The sequence below is a fragment of the Myotis nattereri genome, assembly GCF_964212035.1.
Source record: "Myotis nattereri genome assembly, chromosome: 4".
NCBI classification, from domain to species: domain Eukaryota; kingdom Metazoa; phylum Chordata; class Mammalia; order Chiroptera; family Vespertilionidae; genus Myotis; species Myotis nattereri.
Window position 1 is genome coordinate 112,730,916 of NC_138079.1, and position 25,193 is coordinate 112,756,108.

At 48.3% G+C, this 25,193-nt stretch overlaps 1 protein-coding gene across 2 annotated transcripts in view; it reads right to left on the bottom strand.

Moving 5' to 3' along the window:
- The window catches only part of VPS35L (VPS35 endosomal protein sorting factor like), a 159,195-nt gene that overhangs the window by 94,348 nt on the left and 39,654 nt on the right, over window positions 1-25,193 (bottom strand). For both annotated transcript variants that reach the window (XM_081089389.1, XM_081089388.1), the window contains exons 8-9: window positions 7,818-7,902; window positions 173-232 (exon numbers count right to left, since the gene is read on the bottom strand). In XM_081089389.1, coding sequence (XP_080945515.1) covers window positions 173-232; window positions 7,818-7,902 — 145 coding nt within the window. The remainder of the gene's footprint in view (window positions 1-172; window positions 233-7,817; window positions 7,903-25,193) is intronic.

The window sequence follows — 25,193 nt, forward strand, 5'->3', positions numbered from 1 at the left end:
TGAAACCCTTCTGATGTCATTAGAAGACAGATGAGAATCCTGTAAAGATGGTCTTGTGCTTCTAACACACCGAAAATAAAACACGTTGTGTCAGGTCTCAGTAAGTCCCGATCTCATATACGCCTACTCCTAACTCCAGGGCAGAACAGAACTCGGGCAGCAGCTACGTTACCTGGAAGCACGCTGCGGTCACCCACACACATGGAGAAGATGCGCTCGTACACGAGGTTTCCTGGGGAGAAAAGACATCGTCACACTCTTCAGAGTAAACATGAATCAGCCTTGGCTCATGGGGACAGGGATGGCTGCAGACAAACTTGAACTTGTGATAATATGCTGCCACCTAGGGGAAGAACGTTAAGCCACGTTTCTCTGTTTTTGTTTTTAATGTAAGAAGGGCTTTTACTTTCTGTGACAGGCGGATGAGTGATCACGCTCCTCTTCGAGTCTTAACTGGAACATAGGGTCCTAGCAGCCTCAGTTACCTCCAATCACTCCAGAAAATGGTCCTGTCATACTCTAGACAAAAGGCTGCAATGGGCAGCCTGTAGGCAGAACCCAGCACTGACCCATTTTACTCGGCCCACCACACGATGGCCTGCAAGGTGTTTTAACATTTTTTGAAATAGTTGCCAACATGTAATAATTAGGAGAATTCACACAAAAACCCAGATTGCCTGCTTCTTCGCATACAACATACCCCTTTAGGATAAAAGTCCGCTAGGACAGGTGAGCAGCTGCCCTGCAATGGCACGCAGACTACCCAGAGTGTGCTGTCTCCGCTCCGTCTCACATCGCAGCTGCTGCATCCTTTATGTTACCTGCCTGGGGCCCAGAGAATCAGAATCTGAGATTCAACTGTAAGTTCTCCAAGGGAAGAGGTTTGTGTCTGTTTCACCCAAATATATTCCTAGTACCCAGTCTGGTGACTTGCACAGTCACAAATACTTGACTCTGCTATTACAGCTCAGAAGCAGCCATAGACAGTATGTAAACAAATGGATGTGCTTGTGCTCCAATAAAACTTTATTTACAGCCCTAGCTGGTTTGGCTCAGTGGATAGTCAGCCTGGGGACTGAAGGGTCCCAGGCTCAATTCCGGCCAAGGGCACATGCCTGGGTTGCGGGCTCAATCCCCAGTGGGGGGCGTGCAGGAGGCAGCCAATCAGTGATTCTCATCATTGATGTTTCTATCTCTCTATCCCTCTTCCTTCCTCTCTAAAATCAATAAAAATATATTTTAAAAAAACTTTATTTACAAAACAAGTAAATAAGGCACTTGGGCTACAGGCCAACCCCTAATCTAGCACAGAAAGCTTTGCTTATTCCATTGGCTTTTAGAAAATGCTATCAATATTCAAGAGATGAAATTTACAGTTCTATTCATTTCCCAACCCTCCCAAATCACCTTTTATGTCAAAAATATTTCCCTGTGCTCACATGTTTCTTTTTCACTCCATAACGTCATCATTCAGGGCAATAAAGAGCCACATCCCTGTCCATCCATAGAAAAAGAGTCAGGAAATTTTTTAGGACCATTTATGGTCAAACAACATGAGATCAAATGACATCATTAAGCAAGGACAAAATGCTGGGTGACGGGAGAGAAGCCTCTGCAGCAGGGACTACTTACACCACAACCCTACAGACACCCACTGAGCATGTGGAAAAGAGTATTTTGGCAAGTGAGGACTAGGAGTATGAATTTTGATAACCTTGCTAGGGAATTATTATACATGCTCACTGAGAGCCACTGATGCAGGCGGGAACCATCTTTCTTTCAAACTTGCCTGGGTATGGCGACCTCTGCAGCAGCAGCAAGCCTTCCTCTGCACTCTGAACCAGGGGTTCTCACCCAAGGCTGAGCATCAGAGCACTGAGGGCACTCAGAGGACCCGAGATAATGGTCAGGGTGCAGCCTGAGGCTCCCAGGTGTGCAGCCAGGATGAGGGTTTGAGCTCGGCTCCAAACCCTTGCTTCAGTTCAGAAAGCAAGACTGCAAGCACCCCCACCGCTCAGAGCCACCCGCCTTAGTCCTCCTGACAGAAGTGCCTGGCTGCCTGTGGCCACTGGGCTCTGTGCAGCCTCACCCGGTGCAGTGAGTGGCTGCCTGTGACAGCCCCAGAGCCAGAAACGGGCCTGCACACAGTTTACTTGGGGTCGTCATTGAGCCACGCTGGGCTGCTGCCAATTTCTCACCTCCTACGGCACACAGATCGGCCTGGAGAGCACAAAATGCCTTCACTCCCTCCGCGAAGCTCGCCACCTCTCTGAAACCACAATCAGGTTTATATTTCACCTTCGCATTATAAGGGGCCTTCAACAGCAAAATCATTTTGGCCAAACATGTTTGGTGAATTTTTTTTTCTTTAATAAGCCAGTGGACAACTAACTACTTTTGAGAAGTAATACCCCATCCTAGATATATTTCCTTTCCTGATCCACTTTCTAAAGAAAAAGGGCACTAAAATACCTACAGTGTCAACGACAGTAGCTGATGCTTTCTGAGCACTGACTGTGCCAGGCACTATTCCAATACTTTACACCAAGCATGTCAAACTGTGCATGTGGCCCACAATGATTATTTTTATGGCCCAAGCAATATAAAGGTATGTAAGAAACGTTTTAATAAATAAAAGTCCGTAACTTAATTTTTACAGTATCCTATTATACATAATTACTAATAATGAACTACAACATTCCCTAATGACTGATTGTATAATCGTGTTGCATTCGTTTTCCTTACATGCCTTACACACAGGCGCACCATTTCTCTCCACTAATACCAGCAGCGAATATTTTAGCAGCCGATGGCCACATCGTTAGTCTTGGACTGACCTGTTTGGTGTGCGCAACAGGAAATATTTCGCTTTTGGAGAACAAGAAAAATAGGTTTATTTGTGTTACATTTATTAATTCGTGTAGTTATTCAGTGCCTGGTAAGTTTATGTTCAAGAGAAAATATTAATTTTTATTAAAATGTTCTATTATTTTATGCTAACAGACTCACTTATTTCAGCCCTTTGTATTTAGCATGTCTCTATCAAAACAAACCTTCGTTTCTATGAAAAGTGAAACTTTTGTTTCTTTGCGGCCCACGTAAACTTAAACTTTGTTTATTCAGCCAATGTTAACCTTGGTGTCTGACATGCTTGGTTTACAATGATCCTGCCAGAAAGCAATTACAAGAGGAAAAAGTGTATATGCTTTCTAGGCCTTCTCTCATCTAATTCCCTCCAGAAACCCCCAGGGGCAGGTCTATCACGCCCATTTTACAGGCGAAGAAACCAAGTCAAGTTCTGTAGCTGTGAGACAAGGAATGTGTGCAGACTTGAGCCCAGCTCTGAGCTCGGACCTCTGTGAGAGCCAGCCCGTGCCTTCATGCTCAGATGCACGGGTGACCCATATCCCTGCCCCTGCCCAGCATGGTGCTCCAGCTTCAGGCAGGCCTGGCCACCACCATAGAACACCGCCCTGGGCTGGTCAGGAGCCTCCTGTGGAGCAGATGTGTGAGATGGCCCGCAGCATTCCGAGTTCCACCCAACAAGGCGAGTTCTGCTTTAAGGAGGGAGCAGCTCAGCAGCCCCAAAGCCTAAGTCTCCCGAGCACCTGCCTTAGAAATGCTGTTCACAGCAGGCCCGAAGTCACCTGGAAGGGTGGGGAGCAGAGGGAAGGAGGTGCTCGTCTGAATGGGAGCACATTCCCGCAGCTCAAAGTTCCCAAAGGCAGCGGGAGTGTTGCTCACAGCTCCTCTCTCATCCTGTCCCAGTCACCTCACTACTCCCACTACCCTCAGCGGGTCCCACCTTTACTCATTTCTTGGGTGACCTTCTGATATTTCTCCAAGCAAATACAAATGATTATGTACAAAAAACAGAACTGGCTCTATAGCTGTTCTGCACCCTAACTCTCCCCCACGGTGATACGGCCAGGAGACCCTTCCACCTCAATGCAGAGCAGACCCTCGCCCTAAGGGCCTCCTGCGTCTCAGGGAACAGACATCCCCTGGGGATGGCCTCCTGGGTTGTTCCAATCTCCTGCTGCTGCCACAGGATTAACTCCCAGAGGTGAAATCACCGGGTCAAAGGCATACACTTTTGAAATTTTCACAGGAAGCAAATTCCCTCATGCACCAAGTACATGCAAATAAAACAGGTGCTCTGACAGCAGAGAGAACTCACTACCCTGTGGCTACTTTACTTCTCTGTGACTCAGGTTCCTCACCTGTGAGATGGGATAATTCCAGACCCTACCTCACAGGGCTGCATGAAGACACCGTGACTTAGTATTTCTAAAGCACCTAGTCAGGCCCAAGGACATTGTTAAGGGTTTATCACCATCATCATTGTCAGCTCCCGGCCCAACCAGGACAGCGGGCACTGGCTCTGCCCCGCCTTGCTGAGCTGGGCCTGGGGGATGGCAGCACGCTGGCAGGATGGCAGCCAAGATTCTCACGAGGTTAATGCCTGGATCTAGCCCAGATGGCAGGCTGGAGTCTACCTCATCAGGGATGCTGATTCATGCAAAAGGAACTTGCAGGAGGCCAGTGAAGGGAACCAGGAAGCCAAAGTGCTCATTCACCACGAGAAACAGAACTCTCAGGAGCACCCAGAAGCAATCAACCTGTCTCCCTGACTGGTGCCCTCACTCGCTGGGACAAGCTGTTTCCAGGACAAGTGGAAGCCTAAGGAGTATAGGAGTTGGTATCTATTGTGAAAGCCCAATGCAACTATCCATTCTGGGTCATTCTCCCCATCTCCACCCCTTCCTGGGCCACACGACCCCCATTTTCCACCTGAAGTGCTACAATGGCTTCCTAGCTGGGCTCCCTACCCACCCTTGATCTACAGTCTAGGCCAGTGATGGCGAACCATGACACGCGTGTCAGAGGTGACACGCGAACTCATTTTTTTGTTGATTTTTCTTTGTTAAATGGCATTTAAATATATAAAATAAATATCAAAAATATAAGCCTTTGTTTTACTATGGTTGCAAATACCAAAAAATTCCTATTTGTGACACGGCACCAGAGTTAAGTTAGGGTTTTTCAAAATGCTGACACGCCGAGCTCAAAAGGTTCGCCATCACTGGTCTAGGCTTAGCACAGCAGTCACAGGGAGCTCATTAGAACCCAAATCGGGCTGCATCCCAGCCCTGCCTAACACTCCTATGGCTCCTCATGTCCTCAGGTTCAAAGCCCAAGTTCTCCAATGGCCTCCAAGACCCGCCAGGATGTAGGGCCCTGTGAGCTCCTGCCTCTCCCTGCTGCTCACCCCACCTCAGATCCCTGGCCTCCCTCCCAGCCATGCTCCCACCAAGGGTCTTAGCACCAGCTGTTCCTTGACCTGCACCTCCAGCCCACAGAACATGTGGTTCCTCTCTCTCCTCCTTCAGCTACAAACCCACATATCAATTCTTAGCGAGGCCCCTCTGCCCACACTATTAAAAAGTGTAGCCTCCCCTCCCCTTGCCCATTCCCTTCATCCCCCTCACCTGGCTCTCACTTTCTTCCTGCACAGAACTGACTACCATCTACCACACAACAGGCTGACTTACTTGTTCTGCAAACCCTCTTTCCCTGGCACAGAAACCCAGGAGGCAGGAACTTTTGTCCCTTATTTGCTGATGCAGCCTTAGTGCCTAGTGGAGCCTGACGACGGCTCTCTGGGTCATCTGCACCTGACAAAGTCTGTCTTTCAGTTGGGGCATAACTTCTTTTAAAGGTTTTTTATTCTCACCTGAGCATATGTTCATTGATTTTTAGAGAGAGGGGAAAAGGAGAGGCAGAGAGAGAGAAACATCAATGTGAAAGTAACATTGATTGGTTGCCTCCTGTATGCACCCTACCTAGGGATTGAATCTAAGTATATGCCCTGAGTGGGAATTGAACCCAGGATCTACGGTACACAAGACGACACCAACCTGGAATCTGCACATGTCAATCTCCAGATACCAAGCATAGCTCAGGGACTGCCATGTGACCCAAGCCAGGCCAATGAGAGAATTCTGGGACTTTGGTTGGAATGCTCAGAAAAAGTTCCTTCTTTGTTCTAGGACTGCGAGCAGTTAGCAGACACTGAGGCCACCTGGTAGAGTTGGAGAATGAAGTCGACTCCAGGAAAAGTACTAGAAAAAGCATGGTCCTGAAGAAATATTTGACTGCCTAAATCCAGCTATACCTGAAGCCAGAAACTCCCTCTGGATTGTTCAAACTAGACCAGTGGTTGGCAAACTATGGCTTGCAAGCCACATGCGGCTCTTTGGCCCCTTGAGTGTGGCTCTTCCACAAAATACCACGTGCAGGCGTGCATGTACAGTGCGATTGAAACTTCGCGGCCCATGCGCAGAAGTCAGTATTTTGTGGAAGAGCCACCCTCAAGAGGCCAAAGAGCCGCATGTGGCTCGTGAGCCTCAGTTTGCCGACCACTGAACTAGACAATAAATACGCCCTATTGCCAAGACCAGTCTCAGCCCGGTTTTCGATCACCTGTCCAGGCTAATACGTTCAGGTCCCTGGACTCCTGTGCAGAGCTACATGGGTCTGGCTGAGATCTGTTTTCTGCCACATTCTCTCAATGGGTTATGAACAGCCCCAATCCTTCCAAGTGGTGTCTCTGCTCTGACTGCCTGTGCTCAGCTCTCAGGCCACGCTGCTTGCTAGTTCTGGTGGGCACTGCACTGCCCCGCATCTTGCACAGACTGAACGGCTGCATGGTTTAGGCAAACTGCTAACAGTATGATGCTCTGCCACTAACCACTGCCTGCAGCACAGAGGCCCCTGTTTCTCCGAGGGGGTTTGGGTCATCCTTAGTCCAGGCCTCTCCGCTGGGTTCCTACAGATCACTCTGCCTGAGGGGGTGGCCTGTGGGACAAGGAACACCACAAGGACACAGGAAACCTCATAAGAGCTGCAGCATCTCTGGGGGAGGATATGGCCAGAACTAAGGATTCTCTGGGACACACTGGGGAGATCTAGGAAGCTGAAGTGAAGAACTTAGACTTGAGACCTGGAGGTGGGGCACAGGGGAGAAGATGCTCAGGTTTCCAGCTCAGGCAACAAGCTACATGGTGCTGCCACTGCCCCAGGTAGAAGCAGCCTGAGGGTAAGGAAGGGCTGGAAGAGATGCTAGTGCAATTCTGACAGAGGGCCACTCCAGATGCCTCAGATGGTGGTGGATGGAGCTGGGGTAGACGGCCCATGGGCTGCTCCTCTCACTGTATGTGCCTTTTAAAAGGTTAGAAAACACACAGTCTAAGAGTCTTTCAAAAATAGCACCTGGTTAATGAGCAAGGGTGGGAGGAGGTCCCTGTGCTGGGCTGCATATCTGGCGCTTTGGCCAGGCGGGGCACGCTGTGCTCTCTGTTCCTAGCACACATAGATAGGAATGTGCTGGCACTTCGGCCAGGCGGGGCACGCTGTGCTCTCTGTTCCTAGGGCACATAGATAGGAAGGTGGTCACTGTACTGATGCTGTACTGTGTCAGGAACAAATTGTGTAAACAAGGCTTTGTAACTAACTTTGTGGTTTTTGCAAATAAAAACGCTGTAACTCCTGTAGTCGGCACTGCAGTTCAGCCTTTGCTTCGGCAGGGTGCTGTAACTGTAGTCGCTGGCGAGCTTAATAAAGGCTCCTAAATCTTGATCGGAGTCCCTGGTGGTCATCTCCGCGGGTCGCCCATTACAGTCGCCCTCGTGATTTGTCTCTACTTAAACCATGGCAGAACCTAATTTGAAGCAACTCCACTATCAAACGTTTGGCAAAAACAAACCAAAAAAAACATATTTCCTAGATCTAAGATGAATATGACTAGTACTTACCAAAGGTATCAAGTATGTCCGTGATGAGGACAAACTTGCTTGGGTAGAACTGAATGACACTTATATCCGAGAGAAGCTTTGAGCACTAGAAAAAGAGAAGAGAGAAAATTCATGTCATTCACTGTCATTTCTGATGGGGTTGGAACACTCGGACTGGAAAGTTAACGATTTCTACAAACAAGCACAAGTGCTCACCTGTGCCCAGACCTCACCAGACGCTGGGAATTTACACTAATAAAAGAGAAACATGCAAATTGGCGTCACTCCGCTATGCTCACTAGCCAATCAGATGAGTATGCAAATTAACCCAACAAAGATGGCGGTTAATTTGCATACATAGGCACCCAGCAGCTGGGTCCCGGGAACATCATCGGCACCCAGGTCACTCAGTGGGCCCTGAGCAGTGTAGGAAGGGCCTGAGCCAGGGGGCTCCTGGGCAAGGGCAGAGCCGGCCATCAGAGCTGCGGGGGAGCCCCTGCCCAAGCCTAAAGTCTCGGCCAGAGGCATCAGGCCTGGGCGGGTGGCGGAGCCAGCGAATGGGGGGAGATGGGGGTCCTCTGCCCAGGTCTGAAGCCTGGGCCAGAGGCATCAGGCCTGGGCGGGGGGTGAAGGCGGCATCGGAAGGAGATGGGGGACCCCTGCTCAGGCCTGACGCCTCTGGCTGAGGCATCAGGCCTGGGCGGGAGGTGGAGATGGCGATTGGAGGGAGATGGGAGTCCCCTGCCCAGGCCTGACACCTCGGTCAGAGGTGTCAGGCCTGAGTGAGGGGTTGATCCAGTGAACAGAGGGTGATGGGGGTCATGCCTCTTGCCGAGGCGGCCATCAGTGTGAACTACAGAGGAAACACCCTTTCTGACCGCTCATTGGCTAAGCTCCCTATAAGCCACTGGTAATATTCTTAGTAACTTGGGTAATAAGAATCCAAAAAGGTGACCTGGGTTTTTCACCACACTCCTGGCGAAAAAAACGAAGGTCCGCTGCTGGAAGGCTAAGAAATGTCATATCCTGCCCTAGCTGGTTTGGCTCAGTGGATAATGCCTTGGCCTGCCGACCGCAGGGACTGGGTTCAATTCTGACCAAGGGCATGTACCTAGGTTGCAGGCTCCTCCCTGGCCGGGGCCCAGGTCAGGGCTCATGCAGGAGGCAACCAATCAAAGTGTTCCTCTCACTTTGATGTTTCTCTCTGTCTTTCCCTTTCTCTTCCACATTCTCTAAAAATCAATGGAAACATATCCTCAGGTAAGGATAAAAGAAATGATAAAGAAATGCCATATCCCATGAAAGACACATCTTGAAAATGCCTAAAGAAAGTTGTCATTTTTTCATGGTGAAGGGACTGGAGTCCGTGTTGATGAAAAAACCCTGGTGGCTGTGGTGACTGGCAGTGGCTGCAGCAGTGGGGTGATGGGGCTGGTGCCTTCCCCTGATCAGCCCAGTCACATCCCACAAAGGGAGGCCAGACTGAGGCTTAGGCCCACTCCCCAAGGGGAGCAGGGGGCGGGCCTAAGCCGTCAGTAGGACACCCCCTGAGGGCTCCCAGTATGTGAGAGGGGGCAGGCTGGGCTGAGGGACCCCCCCCCGTGCACAAATTTCGTGCACCGGGCCCCTAGTCCTATATAATAAAAGTCCAGGTGGCGTCACGCGCAACATTGCCAAAAGATGGCCACCCTCACGTCATCACAAGATGGCCACCACAAGATAGCCAGCAGGGGAGGGCAGCTGTGGGCAATCGGCCAGCAGGAGAGGGCAGTTGGGGGGAGACCAGGCCTGAAGGGGAGGGCAGTTGGGGGCAACCAGGCCGGCAGAGGAGGGCAGCTGGGGGCAACCAGGCTGGCAGGGGAGCAGTTAGGCTTCAATCAGGCCAGCAGGGGAGCAGTTAGGGGTGATCAGGCTGGCAGGCAGAAACGGTTAGGGGCAATCAGGCAGGCAGGTAGGCAAGCGGTTAGAAACCAGCAATCCCAGTTTGTGAGAGGGATGTCCCAGATTGGAGAGAGTGCAGGACAGGCTGAGGAACAACCCCCCCAATGCATGAAACTGGTGCACCGGGCCTCTAGTACAATGATAAGCAACATCACTGAGCTTCCAACATGGAGTGAGACTGCTCACAGCTGAGCCTCCCAGCAAGGACACTACAGCTGCCTTGAGGAAAAACAGGACTGGGACTCTCATCCAGAGGGTCTCTGCTCAGACATAAACCAGGTCAGCACTCAAGGTCACCAAGGGGAGCCAGGGACACTCTCCCGCCAAGGTCCTTGCACATGACTCCCATCCTTGTACCAAGTGCCTTACAGCATGGCCACCTCTGGTTTATTTCAGGAGGGTCTCGATCTTTACACATTATTTTCTGTAACATGACCCCCTAAGTAAGTTCCAGGGTTTCTTAAAACCAGCATCTACCATTCAGACTCACTCCTGCTGCCCTCGAGAGGAAGCGTGAGAAGCTGCAGAACGTCCCTGCTTCTCTGGAAGCAGGACCCTTACCACCTGCAGCGTCGGGGCTCTGCAGGGACTTCTCGGTGCCACACTACCACTCAAGCCCAGGAGCCACACAATTTGACCTTAAATACTCAGATTAAGTCATCAACTTATAATCAGAAACAGAAAGTCAATTTCTACTTTGAAGAACTAAATTTAATGCCCCGTAAGGAACTAAAAAACTTTGCCCTATTTTATTATTCCAATAGATGATCCTCAGATAGAAAATTTTCACTTAAAAATATCTGGGTATTTAATATGCATTTCCAACCTGCAGAGAATAGTTAGTTATAAGTTCATCCTATCAAGAAATAGGTTGTCGCCCTGACCGCTTTGGCTCAGTGGATGGAGCATTGGCCTGCGGACTCAAAGGTCCCAGGTTCAATTCCAGTCAAGGGCATGTACCTTGGTTGCTGGCACATCCCTAGTGGGGAGTGTGCAGGAGCCAGCTGATCTATGTTTCTCTCTCATCGATGTTTCTGGCTCTCTATCCCTCTCCCTTCCTCTCTGTGAAAAATCAATAAAATATATTTAAAAAAAGAAGTAGGTTGTCATCTGTTCTCACTTTGTTATCCAATATCTAAACTGTTAGACTCACCAGGTTTCTCCTTAGCAATACATGTCTAAAATAAATGTGTCCCATGTTACAACATCCTCTTACAGCTAATGTTATTGGGGAGAGCGGAGGGAGGGAAACGTGGGCTGTTAAATGATGGTGCAGGCTGGGCTCCACTCCAAACCTGGCATCTGGGTGGATACAAGACTCGCTGTTCCTGGGGCCTTGTTGTGTGTTTTTCACATGCCTTTTAGGGGCACTCCCACCACCCGTGGGACTCCCGGGTTTGGGATAAGCAAGTAACTCTGATTCTAGAGCAGCGGTTCTCAACCTGTGGGTCACGACCCCTTTGGGGGTCGAACGACCCTTTCACAGGGGTTGCCTAAGACCATCGGAAAACACATATATAATTAAATATTGTTTTTGTGATTAATCACTATGCTTTAATTATGTTCAATTTGTAACAATGAAATGGGCAACAACACAACATGAGGAACTGTATTAAAGGGTCGCAGCATTAGGAAGGTTGAGAACCACTGCTCTAGAGACTTTTCACATTACACAGCTCTGGGTTCCCAGGGGTGTCTCATCTCCCAAGCTCCTCCCCACAGCCTCTCGCAGATGAACTGCTGCCCACTGGAGATGTGAGAAAGAGTTCAACAGAAGATATCAAATTAAACACAGCCAGAGCTTCCCAACATCTGTGCATTGATTTTTCTCCTAATCTGGTGTCACAGAATATTCTAATTAAGATGGAATATGCAAATTATCCATCACTCCACAACAAAGATGGCAGCACCCATAGCCAATAAGGAGGGAATATGCAAATTGATGCAACAAAGATGGCAGCGGCCGGGCGGGGACACTTCTGTCCTGTCCCAGCCACTCCGGGCCTCTGGGCAGCACGCGTGCAAGTGCAGAGTGGCCAGGGCGGGACTGGACACCTGCTATGAGCCAGGGAGGGCAGGGGGTGGAGGGAGCTACAGGAGAGCGGCAGGGCTAGAGCGAAGGCAGCTGCAGACAGACTGAAGGCTGAAGACCACGGCCAGAGCGAAGGCCTGGGTCCCAGGTGTCGGAGGGAAGCCAGTGCCAGCAGCCAGGGAAAGAAAGGCCTATTCTTGCACAAATCTTCATGCATCAGGCCTCTAGTATCTAAACTAATAAAAGAGAAACATGGTAATTGGCATACGACCGCTACCCTTCCCATTGGCTAATCAGAGAGATATGCAAATTAACTGACAGCCAAGATGGTGACCGGCAGCCAGGCAGCTTAAACTGAACATGAGGCTTGCTTGCTTCAGTGACAGCGGACTCCAACGTTCCCCGCCTGCCGCTGCAGGCCTCTGAGCGGGCAGTTTGAAACATAGTAACACAGAGAAGCTAAAAAAAACTCCAGAAACCTGCTTTCAGGGAGCTGGGATCTCAGAGCTGGAGTTGATACAGAGTTTCGGTTATAGACACAAATAAGTCTGGGCCCGAGGGTTTCCGCTTTCCCAGTAGCAGAGGCCGCAGAGCTGGAGCCACAGCTAAAGCTGGCCCAGAATAAAAAAAAGAAAAAAGAAAAAAAGGAGCGGTTGGGAGCTTCAGTCACCCGACAGCCTGAAAAGAGCCCTCAGCCCCTCACCCAGACTGGCCAGGCACCCCAGTGGGGACCCCCACCCTGACCCAGGACACCCTTCAGGGCAAACCACCGGCCCCCACCCATGCACCAGGCCTCTATGCTATATAGTAAAAGGGTAATATGCCTCCCAGCACCGGGATCAGCGGAGCCGAGAGGCCTCCTGGCACTGGGATCAGCATGACAGGGGGCAGCACCCAAACCCCCTGATCGGCCCTGCTCTGTGTGTGACAGGGTGCAGCACCCCAACCACCCCCCCCCCCTTCACGGGCCCTGCTCTGTGTGTGACGGGGTAGAGCCATAACCTCCCCATCAGCCCTGCTGTGTGTTTGACAGGGGACGGTGCCACAACTCCCCTATTGGCCCTACTCTGTGAGTGACAGGGGGGAGCTCCTCAACCCCCTGATGGGCCCTGCTCTGTGCGTGACAGGGGGGAGCTCCCCAACCCCTTGATGGGCCCTGCTCTGTGTGTGACAGTGGGGAGCTCCCCAACCACCTGATGGGCCCTGCTCTGTGCATGACAGGGTACGGAGCCCCAACCCCCCTGATGGGCCCTGCTCTGTGCGTGATAGGGGGGCAGCGCCCCCACCCCGATTGGTTCTGCTCTGTGCATGACAGGGGTGGCGCCGCAACCTCCCCATCGACCCTGCCTTGAGTGTGACAGGGGACGGTGCCCCAACCCCCCAATCAGCCCTACCCTGAGCATGGCTGAGGGTGGCATCGCAACCTCCCAATCCACCCTGCTCTGTGCATGACAGGGGGCGGCGCCCCAACTCCCCAATCGGCCCTGCTCTGAGCCCAACCAGGGGCTGCACCTAGGGATTGGTCCTGCCCTCTGCCACCCAGGAGCAGGCCTAAGCCCCCAGGTCATTATCTCCCGAGGGGTCCCAGACTGCGAGAGGGCACAGCCGGGCTGAGGGACCCCCCTCCCACCCGAGTGCACAAATTTTTGTGCACCGGGTCCCTAGTATTTTATAAAGGATAACAGAAAGCAGGGGGTTTTGTTTGTTTTGTTTTTAAATATATTTTTATGGATTTCAGAGAGGAAGAGAGGAGGGGAAAAACATCAATGATGAGAGAGAATCACTGTTTGGCCTACACCCCCCCCCCCCCCACACACACACACACACTGCGGATCAAGCCCACAACCCAGGCACTTGCACTTGATCAGAATCGAACCCGGGACCCTTCAGTCCACAGGCTGATGCTCTATCCACTGAGCCAAACCAGCTAGAGCAAGCAGAGTTTTCTTTAATCCAAAGTTAAAGTCATAACAATGTTATGAATTGAAGTTACCTTTTAAATCACAATTTTGAAGACTCCACCGGTTTTAAAGCTTTGGTGCAGGTTCAAAATCATGTGTTAAAAATACAGACTCTCAGCTCCATTCCAAACCTACTTTTCAAAGCCTCCTGGGAGGCAGCAGGAAGCTAGCACAAGGGCTCTAGGTGCTGCTTCATGCAGACGAGCTGGGTCAGGACACCCACGCCTGCAGCACTCAGAGTGGACTGAGCATTCCTCCAGCCAGTGTTCTAAGCCATCTGGGAGCTTTTACTTATTTTTCAATGATTTGCTGACACTGGATAGTATTGTGAGAAGCTATCATGTCGGAGTGGGAGGCTAGGATGTCTGGGGGCATTTTCCTGGACATCAGACATTCCTCCACCCAGGTTTAGAGGAAACGCAGTGGAAATGAATCCCCCGAGGGCAGTGCTACGCTGCCAGGTATCAGGGCGAGGAGGGGCCTCGGCACTGCTGGGCCCAGGGGACAGCAGGGCTTCAATGTCACTGGTTGGAAGATGGGGCTGTATGTGTGCGCAGGCATCCCAAACAGACCCACGAGGAAGTTGTGGAAGTTCCAGCCGATGTCACTGCGGCACACCGGGGACCAGGTGGTGAACTTGGCATCGGCCATGAGCGCAGCAGTGTCATGCATCACTGGGAGTGGGCAGGGCCTCCCGCAGGAAGGTGAGGAGTGGTGAGGTTCACCTCACACTTCTTGAAAGAGCATGCAGTTGGGCTCGAACCCGCCACCAGGAAGGTGACATACTTGACGGAATTCAGGATCTCTTCATTCTGCATCACCTGATGCCCAAACTGGTTGAATGGAAACCTGCTGAGCAAGGCCAGGCCCCGGGGCCCACAGCCCTGCTGCAGCTCATTCACCTGGCTGTGGTCCCAGACCTTACTGCCTCAGAGTGCGGCCATATTCACAATAAGCAGCTCCGTGCCCAGCACAGAGCAGAGCAAGGCCCCACGACTGCCAGCTGAGCAGCACACAGAGCACACAGCCTAGGTACCAGAGAGGGAAGGGGGAACTGGGGACAGGAACAATGCGGAGCTTTTACAAATAATGGTGTCAGAACAAACTGTATAAAGGGATCCAAGAGTTTCAAAAGAAGTGCATCTTGGGGAAATGGTGGCAGAGTAAGTAGAAGCTACACCAACATGCTCCCATGAACAAACTGAATTACAATTAAAATACAGAATAAGCATCCTGAATAACCAACAGACGACTTGCTGGGGAGAACCCTGATAACAAAGGATGTAAAGTGGAGACCACACAGAGACTGGTAGGAAGGGCAGAGGCACAAAAGGGCTGGCAGGGCTCGGGCTCCCACAGACAGCTGAATATCGGGAGAGTTATCTCAGCTGTGGGGGGTTGCCACTGAGAACTCTGGGGTGTAATTCCCAAGCTGAGTCCCCCAACCCAGACCACCAGAACTGAGAAAGGTGCTCACATAACATCTGGCTGTGAAAAGCAGCAGGGTTGCTGTCTGCCAAGGAGAGACGGCTGGAAATGCAGGCACTCTCCTAAAGGGCCACAACACACAAGATTTGATGTGCAGTCACTCACCTGGGGCTCTGGAAGAGGAGGGCAGAGTGGACTGGAGCTGTGTGAGCAGAACCCAGGGTTGGGGACTCTGGGGTTAGAGCTCAGAGGCAGACACCTCAGTTTCCTGTGCTGAGTCATTCCCTCACACTACAGAGGATACCTTTATTCAGCAGACTTTCACCTTCCGAGCAGCTTATGCTTAAGGAGAAGCAATTGCCCCATCCTATTAGAAAATGCCTCACCCCACCCGGTGGAGTTTCTGAAGGCCATTATGAGACTGCAAATAACAATCAGCCTGCAGGCAGAAGCAATTACCCCACCCTGTTGGAAAACCTCTCTTCCAGTCCTGTGATCGATAGCCTGAGGCTAATCAAGACTGAATAATAATCACACTACAGGCAGAAGTGGGTCTCTGGAGACTTTTGAGTCTTTCCTGATCCAATTCTATGCTCAGAGATTAAAAAAAAAAAAAAAAAAAAGCAGATCTTGGTGCACATCCTGGTCCTTTCCAAAGGCACCCAGCCCCAGCTGAGGGAGCCACAAGCTGTGGATTGCTGATAACTCCAAAGAGGTTACTCAGGGCCAGTAACAAACAATGTCTGACATTGTCCTGCACTAGAGATTGGGAGTTTTAGCAGATCTACCTAATATAAAGACGCAAACCCAAACAGGCTGCCAAACTAGGGATACAAAAAAAAAAACAAGCCCCAAATAAGAGAATAAGAGAATTCTACAGAAGAAGAGATAAATGAAATGGAGATAAGAAATTTATCAGATATAGAGTTCAGAATAATGATGACAAGGATGCTCAACAGCATGAAAAAAGGTAGGCACTATGAAAAAAGACCAGTTGGAAATGAAGAATGACATAGCACTAATAAAAAACACCATGGAAGGAATACAAAGCAGATTAGGGGAAGCCGAGTATCAGTGAATTATTAGTAGACAGGGTAGAAAGAAAAATTACTCAGAGAACCAAAATGAAAAATCAATTAAAAAAAAGGAGATGGCTTAAGGGAGCTGTGGGACAACATGAAACGTAACAATATTCATATCATAGGAGTGTCAGAAGGTGAATAAAGTGAGCAAGGGATAGAGAACATGTTTGAAGAAATAATGGCAGAAAACTTCCGTAAATTGGTGAAGGAAAATGTTCTACAAGTTCAGGAGACACAGAATTGAGAAGAACCCAAAAAGGTCCATGCCCAGACACATCATAATTAAAATGACAAAAATTAAAAACAAAAAAAAAAATCTTAAAGGCAGCAAGAGGAAAGCAATTTGTTACCTACAAAGGAGCTCCCATAAGCTTATTTTTCATCAGAAAATCTACAGGCCAGAAGAGAATGGCATGAAGTACTCAAAGTAATGGAAAGCAAGGATGTGAAACCAAGATTACTATATACAGCAAGGCTATTATTCAAAATAGATGGCGAAATAAAGAGCTTCTCAGACACAAAAAAGGCTAAAGGAATTTATCACCACCAAACCAACACCACAAGAAATGCTAAATGGACCGCTGTAATGAGAAAACACACACACACACACACACACACGGGGCCTGGTGCATGAAATTTGTGCACAGAGGGAGGGGGGGGGGGAGGGATGTCCCTCAGCCCAGCCTGTACCCTCTCCAATTTGGGACACCTCAGGGGATAACAGGAAGTCGGACATCCTTCTCACAATCCAGAACCGCTGGCTCCTAACTGCTTGCCTGCCTGCCTGATTGTCCCTAACTGCTTCTGCCTGCCAGCCTGATCATCCTTAACTGCTCCCCTGTTGGCTTGATTGCCTCTAACCATCTCTGCCTCATTCCCGCACCTGGGACCCAGGATTCCCTCCTCCAGCTGACCACAGGCACCTGGGACCTGGGCTTCCCTCCCTCTGGTCAGCCACAGGCACACGGGAACCCTGGCTGGCTTTGCCCAGGCCAGCTGCAGCCACAGGGGATGGTGGGCAGGTGGCTTCGCCCGGGCTGCAGCCACAGGTACTGGTGCCCGGGACCACAGGGTGGGCAGCTTCTCTGTCTCCCAGGCCACAGCCAGACACAGGTGCTGGTGCCCGGGACTGTAGGGTGGGCGGCTTCACCGTCTCCCAGGCTGCAGCCAGCCGCAGGCACTGGTGCCGGTACTGCGGCAGGCAGCTTCACCTGGGCCCAGCTTTGTCAGGAAGGATATGCGGATGGTCATCCGGAAAACGTGCGGTCTAATTAGCATATTACCCTTTTATTAGAATAGATCATGGTATGTTTTTTCTTGCCATCATTACCATAGTAACTGTTGCTTATGTATTAAAGTTCTATTCCTGCTAAGTCTAGAAGCAGCCTCAGAATACTTCTCACCATTCATCTTAAGTCTGATGCTTAGTTCATCAGAATTAATACCTGAGGTGAAGCCTCTTACTGCAGATGTATCCCAGAATGTATGGCATCCTCTCTGCTTTATGATCCAGCTAATAATACATTGCCTCAATCATGTTGATTAAGGTCATTTCTCCCCTTGCAGTTTCTGGTAGTAGATTACCATCTACTGCCTAGGAAGTAAAATTGTCTCCATGTAGATCGCAAAATAAGGCATTTTTCTCATCAATAAAATTTCATTCTTTCAGCATGAGTAATTTTGTCAACAACGTTTTGAGGCAGTAACAGTTTATAACAAATTGAGTGAATTATTGTTTCAGGTACTGTGCTGTGTCATACACAGATTTCATTTTACCTCTGCAACAACTCTATACAGTAGGTACTATAATGACACAGATGAGGACACTGAGATACAGAGAGATCAGGTAACTTGACCAGTAAAACCCGAAAGTGGCTGAGTCTCATTTCAAATCCATGAGCCATGCCATTTAACCATTACACTCCACTCAGTATTGTGCTAGAGCAGGGGTGGGCAAACTTTTTGACTCGAGGGCCACAATGGGTTCTTAAACTAGACCGGAGGGCCGGAACAAAAGCATGGATGGAGTGTTTGTGTGAACTAATATAAATTCAAAGTAAACATCATTACATAAAAGGGTACGGTCTTTTTTTTTTTTTTTAGTTTTATTCATTTCAAACGGGCCGGATCCGGCCCACGGGCTGTCGTTTGTCCACAGCTGTGCTACAGCCTGCTCTTACTAGCTCACAAATTTTCAGGAATTTTGTAAGCTGGTTGTTAAACATGTTCATTATTAAAAATTAAATTATGTAATCTTAAAAGTGAATAAATTGCATTACAACCAAAGGTAATACATACTCTAAATCAGGGGTCCTCAAACTTTTTAAACAGGGGGCCAGTTCACTGTCCCTCAGACCATTGGAGGGCCAGACTATAGTTTAAAAAAAAACTATGAACAAATTCCTATGCACACTGCACATATCTTATTTTGAAGTAAAAAAACAAAACGGGAACAAATACAATAATTGTATTTGCATGTGTCCCGCGGGCCGTAGTTTGAGGACCCCTGCTCTAAATTCATCACTCCTCCATTATTTACTACACTTTACTGTTCTGACTCTTGACATTATTTATATCTTTTGGTTCTTTCTGGTAGAATATAATAGTGTATTACTGCATGTTTCTCCTCAGCTCTGCATTTAGTGGCATCACATTAGCAGCTGAAATCAGCCATGGATGGAGAATTTATGCCACAGAAATTGGCAGATAGTATAAATCAGAGTTTTGTTTTCTTTGATTGAGAGCCAGTTGTTACACATTTATCAGCACAACACTGACCACATTGGTGGTGGTGGTCTTGTCAGAATGTGTTAGATTATGCAAATGAAAATCTATTTAAACAGACTTGATGTAGATATTTTCAAAGATGGAAGAATTGTCCCTGTCAACTATTTTAGTTGATTCATATCTTCACTAATTGTCATCATTGCAAAGTTTTCAGTCCCCATATGGATTGTTGGATATAATAGGTCATGTCCTGTCCCTGTCCTTTGTAGCCTTTGTTACCTTAAGGACTCTAGTTTTCCATTTATATGTTTAAGTACCAACCTTACCGGCTTAAAAATGTAAGCTTTTAACACTGCTCTCTCTGTTCCATATCCTTCAAATGAAAAGTGGAGTTGGGTTGTGGCAGAGGAGAGAAATTCAGAAGGGGAATATTGAAGTAATGACTGCAGTGGGCGAAGAGGGACCTATATCCTGGACCACAGGGCTGGCAGCTTCTCTGGCTGGCTGCAGCCTGGGATCACGGGCAGGTGGCTTATCTGGCTGGCTGTGGCCTGGGATCACGGGGCAGGCAGCTTCTTCATCTTCTAGGCCGCAGCCAGCCTCAGGCACTGGGGCCCGGCTTCTCAGTCTCCCCAAGGACATGGGGCTAGCGGATGTGGGGCAGGCAGCTTCTCCAGCTGGCTGTGGCCTGAGATCACGGGGCAGGCGGCTTCTTTGTCTTCCAGGACGCAGCCAGCCTCAGGCACTGGGCCCGGGTTCTCTGTCTCCCCTGGAATCAATGTGGGCAGCTTCTCCGGCTGGCTGCGGCCTGGGATCACAGGGTAGGCGGCTTCTTTATCTCCTCGGCCAAAGCCAGCCTCAGGCGCTGGAGCCAGACTTCTGCATCTCCAACAGGCCTGGAGCAGCAGAGCCGGGATGCTTGCATGGTAGCCGTGGCTGCAACACAAGTATCCCGGCTCTGGCCTCCGCCATCTTTGTTGGGTTAATTTGCATAGCACTCCTGATTGGCTGGTGGGCATGGCTTGTGGACATCATGAAGGGATGGTTAATTTGCATGTTTCTCTTTTATTAGTGTAGATAGAGAGAAATATAGGTTTAAAGAATTAAAATGGCAATAAGTACCTATCAATAATTACCTCAAATGTAAATGAATTAAATCAGTGGTTCTCAACGTGTGGGTCGTGAACCCTTTGGCAGTCGAACGACCTTTTCACAGGGGTCGCCTAAGACCATCCTGCATATCAGATATTTACATTAGAATTCACAACAGTAGCAACATTACAGTTATGAAGTAGCAACGAAAATAATTTTATGGCTGGGTCACAACATAAGGAACTGTATTTAAAGGGCCAGAAGGTTGAGAACCACTGGATTAAATGCTCCCAAAAAAGCCATAGGGTAGCTAAATGAGTATGAAAACATGACCCAAATATATGCTGTCTGTAAAAGAAGCACCTCAGAACAAAAGACTCACACAGGATGAGAGTGAAGGGATGTAAAAAAATGCTCCACGCAAATGGAAACAAAATGAAAAGCTGGGGTAGAAATACTCATATCTGACAAAACAGACTTCAAAATAAAGGCTATTACAAGAAACAACAAAGGTCACTACATAATATTAAAGGGATCGATCCAACAAGAGGATATAACCCTAGTAAACATATATGCACCCAATATAGGAGAACCTAAATATATTTTTAAAAATTCCAGAGGATTTTAAGGGAGAGATTGACAGCAATACAGTTACAGTTGGGGATATTAAAACTCTGCTGACTTCACTGGATATATCTTCCAGGTGACAAATTAGCAAGGAAACACTGTCTCTAAAAACTGACACACTGGATCAGATGGGTTTAATATACATTTACATAACATTTCACCCAAAGCTGCAGAATATACATTCTTCTTAAGTGCACATGGGTCATTCTCAAAAAATAGACCATGTTAGGACACAAAACAAGTCTCTACAAATTCAAGAAGATTAAAATCATACCAAGCATCTTCTCAAATAACAATGGAATGAAATTAGCATTCATCTACAGTAAAATACTCAAAACCCTTCAAAGACATGGAGGCTAAATAGCATGCTATTAAACAATGAATGAGTTAACAATGAGATCAAGAAAGAAATTAAAAAAAAAAAAACTTGCTGGAAATAAATGAAAATGAACACACAAGAACCCAAAATCTATGGGAAATAGTGAAAGCAGTCCTGAGAGGGAAGTAAATAGCATTACACATCTACATCAAAAAACAAGAAAAATGAACAATAAACCATTTAATCCTACAATATTATCGATAAGCCTTTAGCAAGACTCATCAAGAAACAAAGAGAGGACCCAAACAAATAAAATCAGAAACAAAAATGGTAAAGTAACAACTAATACCACAGAAATACAAAATTACAAGAAAATACTATGAACGACTATATGCCAACAAGCTAGATAGACATCCTGAGTGAAGTAGACAAGTTCCTAGAAAATACAATCTTCCAAAACTGAATCAGGAAGAATCAGAAAACCTGAAGAGGCCAATAACAAATGAAGAAATTGAAGCAGTAATCAAAAAACTCTCAGCAAACAAAAGCCGTGGTTCAGAACTAATACCTATCCTCCTCAAACTATTCCAAAAAATTAAAGAGGAAGGAACACTTCCAAGCTCTTTCTATGAGACCAGCATTACCCTAATTCTAAACCAGATAAAGATACTACAAAGAAAGAAACTGACAAGCCAATATCCCTGATGAACATAGATGCTAAAACCCTCAACAAAATATTAGCAAATTGGATCCAGCAATATCTTAAAAAGACCATACACTATGACCAAACACCATGACCATGTGGGATTTATTCCAGGGATGCAAGGTTGGTACAATATTCACAAATCAATCAATGTGAAACATCACAAAAACAAACTGAAGGACAAAAATCACATGATCATATCAATTGATGGAGAAAAAGCATTCGACAAAATCTATCACCCTTTTTTGATAAAAACTCTCAGCAAAGTGGAAACAGAGATATCATATCTCAACATATTAAAGGCCATATATGACAAACCTAGAGTTAACATCATACTCAAGGGGCAAAAACTAAAATCATATCCGCTAAGAATTTGAAAAAGACAGGGATGCCCATTTTTACCACTCTTATTTAACATAGTACTGGAAACCCTAGCCACAGAGATCAGGCAAGAAGAAAACATAAAAGGCATCCAAATTGAAAAGGAGGAAGTAAAACTCTCATTATTCATAGATGACATGATATTATACATAGAAAACCCTAAAGACTCCACCAAAAAACTACTAGAATAAATGAATTCAGCAATATAGCAGGGCCAATAAGCAGTTCTGGCCGGTTTATCTCAGTGGTTAGAGTGTCGGCCTGTAGACAGAAGGGTCCCAGGTTCAATTCCCTATCAAGGGAACGTACCTCGGTTGCAGGTTCAATCCCCATTCCTGGTCAGGGCATGTGCGGGAGACAATCAGTCAATGTGTCTCTCTCATATCTCTCTCTCTCCCCCCCACACCCCCTTCTCTCTCCCTTCCCCTCTCTCTCTAGAAATCAATGGAAAAAAATATTCTTGGGTGAGGATTTAAAAAAGAAAGCCACAAGCCCATGAAAAGATATTCAACACCATTAGTTAGCATGGAAATGCAAATTAAAACCACAATGAGATGCCACCTTCTAGGATAGCTAAAATAAAGACAGACAACTATCAGAAAAGATGCACAAGAACTGGAACACTCATGTGCTGCTGGTGGGAATGCAGACAGCGCAGCCATTTTGCAAAGCAGGTCAGCCATTTCTCAAAAATTTAAACATAATCTTAATATATAACTCAGCAATTCCACTCCTAGGAATCTATCCAAGAGAAATGAAAACATGCCCACACAAAAATGTGTATGCCAATGTTCAGAGTAGCATTACTCATAAGAGCAAGAGTGGAAACGATCTAAATATCCATTCTTATTTTTTTCCCCAAATATATTTTTATTGATTTCAGAGAGGAAGGGAGAGGAAGAGATAGAAACATCAATGATGAGAGGGAATCATTGATTGGGTGCCTCCTGCACGCCCCCTACTGGGTTACCGAGCCCACCACCTGGGAATGTGTCCTTGACTGAAATAGAACCCAGGACCCTTGAGTCCGCAGGCTGACACTCTATACACTGAGCCAAATCGGCTAGGGATGTCCATTAACTTATTAATGCATAAGTAAAATAGAGTACTTCATACAATAGAATACCAGACAGCAGTAAAAAGATACAAAGTACTGGCAGTGAAACATAGAAGAACCTCAAAAACCTTATGCTAAGGAATGAGGCAGATGCAAATGATTACACAGTGAATGATCCCATCTGCATGAAATGTTCAGGAAATGCAAGTTTAGAGAGTCAAAAGCAGATCAATGGTTTCCTGGGGCTGGAAGTGGCAATGGGATTTAATTGCAAACATGCTTGAGGGAATCTGAAAAGGGAGGATAACAAAATGTTCTAACATTGGGTAATAGTTGCACAGCTGTAAACTCACAAAAAAAAATCACTTAATTGCACACTTAAAATGGTGGATTTTAGGATATGTAAAATATCTATAACTAGAGGCCTGGTGCACAAAAATTTGTGCACTCGGGGGGGTCCCTCAGCCCGGCCTGTGCCCTCTCGCAGTCTGGGACCCCTCGGGGGATGACCACCTGCTGGCTTAGGCCCGCTCCCCGGGGGATTGGGCCCAAGCTGGCAGTCAGACATCCCTCTGGCAGCCTGAGAGCCCTCGGGGGATGGCCACTTGCCAGCGAGGAGCAGGCCTAAGCTGGAGTTCGACATCCTTAGTGCTGGTGAGGAGGAGGGAGAGGCTCCCACCACCACCACTGTACTGGCAGCCGTCAGCCTGGCTTGTGGCTGAGGAGAGCTCCCCCTGTGGGAGTGCACTGATCACCAGGGGGCAGCTCCTAAATTGAATGGCTGGTCCCTGGTGGTCAGTGTGTGTCATAGTGACCGGTCATTCCCAGTTGTTCTGCTGTTAGGGTCCATTTGCATATTACCCTTTTATTATATAGGATAAAGGCCTGGTGCACGGGTGGGAGCCAGTTGGTTTGCCCTGAAGGGTGTCCCAGATCAGGGTGGGGGTCCCGCTGGGGTGCCTGGCCAGCCTGGGTGAGGGGCTGATGGGTGTTTGCAGGCTGGTCACACCCCCTTCAGGATGGGGGTCCCCACTGGGGTGCCTGGCCAGCCTGGGTGAGGGGCTGATGGCTGTTTGAAGGCTGGTTACGGCCCCCCCCCCCCGAGTGGGGACCCTCACCCCCTGGAGGTTTGGACAGCCTGGGTGAGGGGCTGATGGCTGTTTTCAGGCTGGCAATACCCCCTTTAGGGTGGGGGGTTCCCCACTAGGGTGCCTGGCCAGTCTGGGTGAGGGGCTGAGGGCCATTTCCAGGCTAGCCAAGCCCCCCTGGCGACGGAAGCTCCAGCCTCTCCTTATTTTTTTATTCTGGGATTTATTTACCTTCTATAATTGAAACTTTGTATCCTTGAGAGGAGCTCAGAGCCGGTCAGGCCAGGAGGAAGCCAAGCTTCCTGCTCGCTCCAGCTCCGTGGCCACGGCTGGCTGAAAGCAGGTATCTGAGGTTTATTTATCCTCTATAATTGAAACTTTGTTGCTTTGAGTGGAGCTCAGAGGCGACCGCGGCAGGCAGGGAAGCTTGGCTTCCTCCATCATTGGGGCAACCAAGCCCCCTGCTTGCTCCAGCTCCGTGGCTGCCGTCCGCCATCTTGGTTGGGTTAATTTGTATATAGTCACTCTGATTGGCTGGTGGGTGTGGCTTAAGGCATAGCTAAGGTATGGCCAAATTGCATGTTTGTCTTTTATTAGTGTAAATAATAAAAGCATAATATACTAATTAGATCAGATTTCCTTCCAGATGAAGCCGGGGCAGCCAGGGAAGCCTAGGTCCCAGGGGCCAGAGGGAAGCCAGTGCCAGCAGCTAGGGGAAGGAAGTCCTACTCTTGCCTGAATTTCGTGCATCAGGCTTCTAGTCCTATCTAATAAGAGAAACATGGTAATTAGCCGTACATCCGCTACCTTTCCCATTGGCTAATCAAGGCAATATGCAAATTAACTGCCAGCCAAGATGGCGGCTAATTTGCATACCATAGGCAGGGAGGGCCAGCTTGAGCTGCTGTCCGGCCCATGTGGCGCCTAAGCCCCAACGCCAGCCGGGACCCCAGTGTGCG